The 8,608-nt window shown below is 35.8% G+C and overlaps 1 protein-coding gene across 3 annotated transcripts in view; it reads left to right on the forward strand.

Moving 5' to 3' along the window:
• LOC107671710 (dipeptidyl aminopeptidase-like protein 6) overlaps positions 1–8,608 on the forward strand; it is a 127,069-nt gene that overhangs the window by 70,952 nt on the left and 47,509 nt on the right. Inside the window, exon 1 of one of the 3 annotated variants that reach the window (XM_016464647.1) lies at positions 1,375–1,500. The exons of the other annotated variants lie outside the window; for them this stretch is intronic. Within the exon in view, the coding sequence (XP_016320133.1) occupies positions 1,492–1,500 (9 nt within the window). The 5' untranslated portion in view covers positions 1,375–1,491. Of the gene's footprint in view, positions 1–1,374; positions 1,501–8,608 lie in introns of those variants that run through there. 3 annotated transcript variants of the gene reach the window in all.

Below are 8,608 nucleotides of genomic sequence, written 5' to 3' on the forward strand. Positions count from 1 at the left end.
ACACACACACACACACACACACACACACACACACACACACACACAGATGAAATCGTCTGCCTCATGAAAAAAAATTTATTTAAAAAAAGTGTAGTTAATATTTGCATCATTTATGATTTATTTTATCCACCCGCGACCCACCCGCAAATAATCAGAATGCATTTTTATTACCCGACCCGCGGATTATCTGCAGCGCCCGTGGATATAGGAAAAGCAAAATATGAAAATATGTTTGCTGCATAAATCAGACGGACTTACTGAAAAAACAAATTCTCTGCCAGCAGGAGGTGCTTTAAAGCGGGAGAAACAGAGGTTTTGATATTGTGGAGAGCGCCACAAATAAATAAATGTATGGGAAACACATCCCACAGCACAACCACCTGAGCCCAACATCAGTCTACTCATCAGCTTAACTTTAACTGCGTTTGTAGCCGGCGCCATAGCCAGAATGATAAACAAACACAGACCGGAAGTTAACTTCGGGCCAGGCACGTGCGCCCGATGAAACCGTCTATATAAAGCTTGATGCATCAGAATCGGCATCGGTATCGGCCGATCACCATGACAAGAAATCGGTACTCAGTATCGGCTGCAAAAATCCTGATCAGAGCATCCCTAATTATTATTATTATTATTTATCTTTTTGCCAATTTAATTCAAATCTGTTTGGTTTTTACAGTCTAGTCAGGAAAAGTCTCATGAAAAACAGTATTTACAAACCAAATCCAACCACATTTGTAGGTGGTTTGAGTCTGATTAAAAACTGTTTTATTTTTGTTAATGTGTTTCAGTCTAAACCGTTTTTTTTTTCTTTTCACCTTTCATTGCATGACAGGTTGCTATGCAACGTGTTGAGTCTGCATTTCAAACAGCATAAACATTCCATAAACAGAATTTTCAATAGAATTACATAAAAATGAGTTCCAAGTGACCAGCATTTCTTAGCCCTACACCTTTCAGCTGTCCAATACTCCTTCTGTTAAGGTCTTCGAAGGAATAGGGAATTGGGATGATCAATATGGAACATACGCACATGAATATAATACATAATATTTTTCTAATTCAAACTGTAGCAAAACCAATTGTATCTCTGTTTTACAAGCATCCTTTAGATTAGATTGAACCCAACAGCATTGGTGAGTAATTTGTCTCTGATTTAGCCTGGCTCTGACCCTACAAGGACACCCAGGAAATCTCATCCGATGAGGCTTAACAGATGCAGCTGTCCTGCTGGCCAGTGACAGTGTGTGTTTCAGCGCAGCATCAGTCGATTGAAATCACTGATGTCAGTCGTGGTTCTGGCCTCAGTGAGTAAGAAGCCCCAACTTTGTCACTGAAGCAATCACACTCTGCCTCTAGTCTCATCTCTTTCACGCGTTACCCTGGAAACAAGAGATCAGGAAAGATACATTTCATCCTTCATGACGAGTTTCTGTCCTTGTTCTTCTGAGGCAACAAAAACAAAACCTACTTATAGAGGAACACCAAACCATGGATGGGGTTTGTAGGGTTTTATCCTTATCACAAGAATAACTAAACCTGGGATTTTTTTTCTCATTTACAAGAAAACGGGACTTGAGAAGTTTTTAATAGGTGTGTGTTTCAGAAAAACCTAAAAACCCACAGGGAGCAAACTTTCCAGACTGTTTGAGATGCTGTAATCTCACATAAATTGAGGCTCTTCATTCAATCGAAAGGTCAGAAGATGAGATTGTAGTTTGGAAGGACAGATACACAATCTTTGATTTTCATTTGGAGAATTTCAGAAACCTGTTTCTTTCACATGTATCCCGGTGGAAATCTTCTTAATACAGACGCGGTCTCCTGCTGAGCCCATAAGAACGAAATCCCTCTTGTTGTACAAGATGAGAATGTTTTCATGTGTTTTGCGTCTGAGCTTTGTTAGACAATTACATCCGCCCTCATGGGACAACACAAGATTTCTGTGTTTGTCAAATAGACAAACAAGCTACTACAAAAGAGATTATTTTGAAAACTCAGATGTTTGAAAGCCCTTGACAATTTATTGTAGGTTGCGTGTACGGTAAGAGCAAACTTGTTTGTCAGAAATGTTTGTATCCATTTGATTGTTACTGTGTTTAGTTATTTATAACAATGCACCACTATACAAAGACAGAAAATATCATATCACATACAAGTCTTCAATTTACACTTGAAAATCACTATTATGGAAGCTGAAAGTTTTATTTTATCATAACTGAATACTGCAGTTTTGCATTGCCCTCACAAACATGTATATCATATTTAACACACACACACACACACACACACACACACACACACACGCATATATATATATATATATCATCTAATGGACAGATAAACCGAAAGATGCACATCCATTTCAGACATAGCCTGAAAGAGCACGGATTTCTAGCGTATTTTCTTGAACTTATCATGTAATATCTATGGTTTGAACCATTTCAGAAGCAGCACAAATTAGAATTTGAAATGCACGTAATGAAAGAGAGTAAAGCTCTCTATGAACTTGACGTACGATGACATGTTCACTGACATAAATGTGTCAGAAACACGGTCACACGTACATGCTCATTTTTATTAGTAGTATTATTATTTTTCAGCATTCATCACTGTTGGTCACTATTTATGTCTGTCTGTTGGTTTAGCAAATATATAATCAATGAAATGCATTAAAAAGAGCATGTAACTAAACCTAACTCAAGCTTGAATGAAGTGCCCCACACATTTTGGACTGTCTCTGCTGGTTTGCAGTGCAAGGGTAAATAAAGAAATGGTTGTTTGAATACATACAATATTTTCTTTCCTCAAAGGAGGAGTGTCTTGTCTAGCATTTGTCTTCAGTCATAGCGAGTAGCCTATTACTAATTAGTCTTAAATAAACTGTCCGTAGCACTTAGTCTTTTAAAAACACAACATTTTGGCCAAATGACAGAAAAAACTTAGCACCCATATAGCTCAAATAAACTTTATAATCTGTAAGTTGATAAAAACGTAATGTGATGCACTTACTGCGTCAGATGCGGCTTTTCTAATGACGGACGGAACACAGATGTCCGACATTCGCTGGTTAAAAACCTCGTAACACCACTTGAGCTTGATTTTAGTAAAATGTTAATAATATAATGACATATGCAAGTGTCTGACCATATATAAAGCCACAATATCAACTCTGACAACACAGTGTTTAATTATTTTAAAGATGCAGTGTTTTTTCATGCCCTGAAAAGTTAACATATTGGCTACGAGGTTTCCGCCTGACTGACTGTAAATTCTACTGCATAATACATTTTTACTAAGCAGAATAATACATCATCATGATACACGCAGTCTCACTATTAGCTTTGACTTTTAGCTGTTATAGTCTTACGATATATAATTATTATATAATATAATTTATATCATTATATAATTATTTTTATATAATATATATATATATTAGGGATGCCGCAATTCTAATTTACAGTTCTGTTTGGTACAACATCCACGGTTCAATACGCGCTTGTGAACTGCGTTTTGCATTTAAATAATTTTTGTGCATTTGTGTGTGCCCGAGTTAGGGCTAGAAGGGATACAGTACAGGAGTACAGCTCTGTAGTGTGCAATTGTATTTTTTTTTTTGCGATTTAAAATGCGATTTTTAAAACAAGCTAACAACAACAACAACAAAAAAACCTGTACACTTCTGTACACTGGAGAAATACATGGATTTTTATGTCTACTTAAAATTTATTTTGAGAGAAGTATTATTTTTCCTATTTTTACCCAAAATAAGATGGATTGGCTATTATTGAGTGCTATAAACAGATGCAATGTCTGTTTCATTCATACTGGAAGCCGGAGGGCGCCCTCGTGCAGAAACTCACATAAGTAATAGAACTTATTATGCTTCAGGAAATCCCTAATATGGACAAAGGCATCCAGCTATCGAAGAGAGAAACTTATTGAATGATGAAACATGAAGACAGTAAACACTCGACTGCGACAATATATAGTTTATCTGTGTTCTTCAAGTCATCTCGGATATTTTCAAACTGATTAAGTATATTTATAATCTACATAAGCCTTTATTACAATTTTGAATATATTTTTTTGCCTCATTCTGTGATAAGACTCGGATCAAAAAAGGAAATTATTTCAAACATTCGACGGATGGTGTAGAGTAAAAACATGTTATAATGTTCTCTTTTGTTGGACAACAGGTTTAGAAACACTACTCATTACAGCGGAAGATGTTTTGGCGTGTGTTGCTTTTACGTTAAAAGCAGGGAGGCGTTTCCTCATCTCAGGCTAGAAGGGATACAGCTACGGCCGGAAAATAACAATAAATTAAATTTTCTACTTAGATTAGATTGTGTTTTAGTAATGTCTACACCTACCCCAAACCTAAACTTAACCTTACAATAATGCAAATACAGTAATTCATTGTTGTTCAGTGTGAACAACAGCTCTAACCCGGGTACACACAAACACACAGAAATTATTGAAACGCAAAACCAAAAAAAATACAAAAATCACAAGCGTATACTGAACGTATTGCATATTTATTTTTTATATATATAAAAATTATATTTAATATAAATATAATTATAAAAAATGATAAATATATAAAACAACTGTATACAATATTCTATATTCAAATATATATTATACTTAAATGTTTAACATAAATTATTTAACATTTTAAATTAACTGACACTGCAGTCTTGCATTGCACTTGTGGGATTACAAATTTAAGAATCTGTTTAAAATATGCTGATCCTATGTTCTGACATAGCATCACATGAAAAACTAAGGTGAAGTACATTGTATTTAGCATTTAAGGTAAATTACATCAGACAAATGATTATCTTAAGCAAAGTGTAGCAAGAGGTTCCTGTCTGTTCCTGTGCTCTTGTTTTTAGGCAAATGAACCAGATTACTGAGACTATCACCTTTTGTTTGTAATGGCTCTTGGTGCCTCTGCCCCAGTCTTTGAGTAGTTATACTGATTGAATTAGGACTGTCAGACTGATTGGATTAGCACCTATGCATTTGAATGACACTGTTATGCTGATGAGGTCAAGGCTGGGAAAAGGCCGGTGTCAGACTGATTCCTGTACTTCAGTTGCATGCTTTGTTTAAGGTAGTCACCCAGGTGCTTTGTCTCCATTTCTAAGCACTGCCCCCTAAATGTAGTTAACAGACAGCTGTATGGTTTGGTTAACTAAGTTATCCTCTAAAAAATTTATTATAGAGATGAAGGTTATCCTCTGTTTCGGCAGGGAAGAATTGGTTATCCTCTGTTAAGACAGGGAAGATTAACATTACGTGTTAATATTTGTTACCCTCTGTTTAAGCAGGGAAGTTTAGCGTAAAGTGCTAGTAAATTTGTTATCCTCTGCCTTGCCAAGTTATAAACATCTATATCATATTTAATGTTCATTCAAATATAAAAAACATATAATAAAAACAAAAAATATATATGATGTTTCATATTAAATATATATTTCATATTAAATATTATAAAATATTGATATAGAAAATAACATAAATATTATAATATTTATTATAATATATAATATATTATAATAAATATAATATTTGATATATATATATATATATATATCAATATGATATTTCATATTAAAATCTATATTATACTTGCATACATATATAACAAGTATAATATTTAATTAATTATATATCATATTAGATTTAAGCAATTAAAATGTTTCACTTGCATAGATACAGCTGTTTGTGTGACTATGTTGGCATTGATACAAAATAACAAAAAAATTAATTGCACCCACTGATGACTATTTATTTGCTCATGTTGTCAGGGAACAGCACAAATGGCCACAAAATTAGTGCAGATCACAATTTGTACATATTCATGAAAAAGCCCCTGGATATTGAAATGGCAGCCTGCAGTAGCTGGGAATATCCCTTCTCATCTCTGTTTACTGCCAGTTTTCAGTGGTTTTAATTGCTTCAGGGAAATACTGCTGATGTTTGAATGTAGGCATACATTATAGATGTGCAAGATTCAAATGTAAATACATTTAAATTGTGTATTTAGCAGATGCTCTTATCCACAGTGACTTAAAGTGCATTTAGGCTTTACATTTTATGAGTAAATGTTATCCATTAAATGTAAGGAGAGCTAATTTTCTTTTTAATTTAATCTGAACAATAGCATGACCATTATCCAGCTTCTATATTTCAGCCTGTATGTGCTCTTTGTTATAATCAAAGTTGTGATTGTTATTTAACCCATCTGTCAAATGATGTGATGTGTTCTGCCCTGCCTGCATGCCTCACTGCAATGTTTTGTACTAGGACAATAGATTTCACTATGGCCCTTTGAAATCATGGAGAGCTTTGTTGTGATCGTGAGAATGAGTAGATTCAATGTTCAGCATGTAAAAACAGCAGCTGAATATGAGTGTAAGAGACATCTAAACTAAACAAATGTATTATACATCTGTTATAGCCTATATTTATACAAGAACTGTACTGTATACTGTAGGTATGGTCCTAGAATCTGAGATAAAGTCCAGCAGCACAGTTTGTTTTTGGTATTCAGTGACTCATTTTGTAGGTTACATTGTCATGACCAGTTGATGACAACAATCGACACACTGAATCTGATTCCTTCCGGAACGTACCAGGTGGCTGTCTTTATGAATTTATGAGTCATTGAATTATTCACTCAACCTATTTATTTGGTACGTTTTTATATATTAGTATATATTAGTTTTATATCAGTATATGCAGATTTGAACAGCTGAAATGTGAAGAACAAACACAGAAGGTCAGACTGAAATGAGTGGTCTGGTTAAAAGCAAACCTCAGATACTCGTTTGTAATGTTGGGAATCCTCTGAAGGACATATGCAGACCTGCAAGTGCTACAAACATCCAGGAACAGCACAAGGTTTGTGTTTACTCTTTGATGACGGTGTATCAGAACAACCAGAGCTATGTTTGTGATGCTGTGTGAGTGAATTATACAGTCACATGACTTGTTTAGGCAGGGTCACATGGCTTTGTTTGATTCACATCAATGCATGTATTTGTTACGTTTGTTGCCATTGTAGTTTGTGCAATCTTCATCAAGAGTGTATTTTAAGTTTTAGGGAATTTGGGGAATTTTATAATAATCATAATGTTTCCATTCAACATTTTTCTGATATCCCAAAACGCACATAAAAGTAGAGATGCACCGATCGATCGGCCAGGGATCAGAATCGGCCGATTTTCCTCATGATCGGCCCGGATCGGTGATCGGCCGGTCAGTGTCACTTCTTTCCGATTTCGAGCCGATCCGTTTTGTTACCAGCGGCACAGGCAATAACGTCAGCTTTCGCATTCTCGCTCTCTTGTCTCCGACGACCTCTTCTCTCTCTCACACACGTCTCATTTGCTCCGGTTAAATAGTGCTTGTATTGTGCATTATTTTAGTCATTCCCGCAGGTTTCGCACTTACACCAAAAGCGCGCGCACCAGAACTGATCTATATTAGTGGAGCGCACAAGCCAAGCTCAGTCTCAAACAGCTTGTGAGCCACAAATACCAAAATGAGTGGCTAACTGCTAAAACGTTCAAATACAAACAAAATTATGTCAAAATGCCCGTCTTGGCGAGTATCCAGTTAAACACAGTCAGTTTTGGAACGTTAAATACTTGAGAAAGAGAACGCATGTTGTGTAACATGAGCCTGTTTACACCTGGTCACTTCATACGTTTTTTTTCTGATCGGATAGTCAAGTCAAGTCAAGTCACCTTTATTTATATAACGCTTTTAACAATACAGATTGTGTCAAAGCAACTGAACAGCATTAATTAGGAAAATAGTGTGTCAATAATGCAAAATGACAATAGTAAACACTAATTTTTCAGTTAAAGACAGTTCATCATTGAATTCAGTGATGGATAGCTATCCGATCGTGAAAAGACCAGGTGTAAATGCCCTTTGAAATGCATTCGAGACGGATATAAATCCAATCGCTCAAACCACTTCAGGAGGTGGTCTGGGCCGCATTCCAGACGAAATTCGACAAGTGTAAATGAATCTGGTTGTTGAAACCACATATGTAAATTTTACTCCTCCCAAAATGAGAGCGTGTTATATGTTATATGACATTAGTCAGACTGTGCTAATGCACCACGCATCGCTGCGGACGAGTAGCTGAGTATCTCTTCTGCAAGCCGACGCGCAAACTGCCGCGAATGAAACTGAAAGTAAGACGCAGACGGTCAACACACAATCATCTTCATTAAAAGTAGTAAGACAAACTTATCTTTCCATTGCTGATGCCGCGCGCTCTCCTATTGCGGTCTTTGATCTTGAAATGAGCTGATAATTATTACTTTTGATTTCGTTGACGTGAACTCCGTTAAATTTAAATATAGCGCGGGAATTGAAGATCGGATTTATATCCGTTTTGCGACTACACATTTATGTGGCCAAGTGTAAATGGAAACGTTTGAACAAATCAGATAGATATCCGATCAGCGAAAACGCATGAAATGACCAGGTGTAAACAGGCCCAATATATTGGGTCCGTGGATAAACTCTTAAAGGGACCGCAGTCCAATATTTATGCTGCTGTCTGTCATGTTAA

This window comes from Sinocyclocheilus anshuiensis, unplaced genomic scaffold, assembly GCF_001515605.1.
Source record: "Sinocyclocheilus anshuiensis isolate Anshui unplaced genomic scaffold, SAMN03320099.WGS_v1.1 scaffold524, whole genome shotgun sequence".
In the NCBI taxonomy this organism is placed as follows: domain Eukaryota; kingdom Metazoa; phylum Chordata; class Actinopteri; order Cypriniformes; family Cyprinidae; genus Sinocyclocheilus; species Sinocyclocheilus anshuiensis.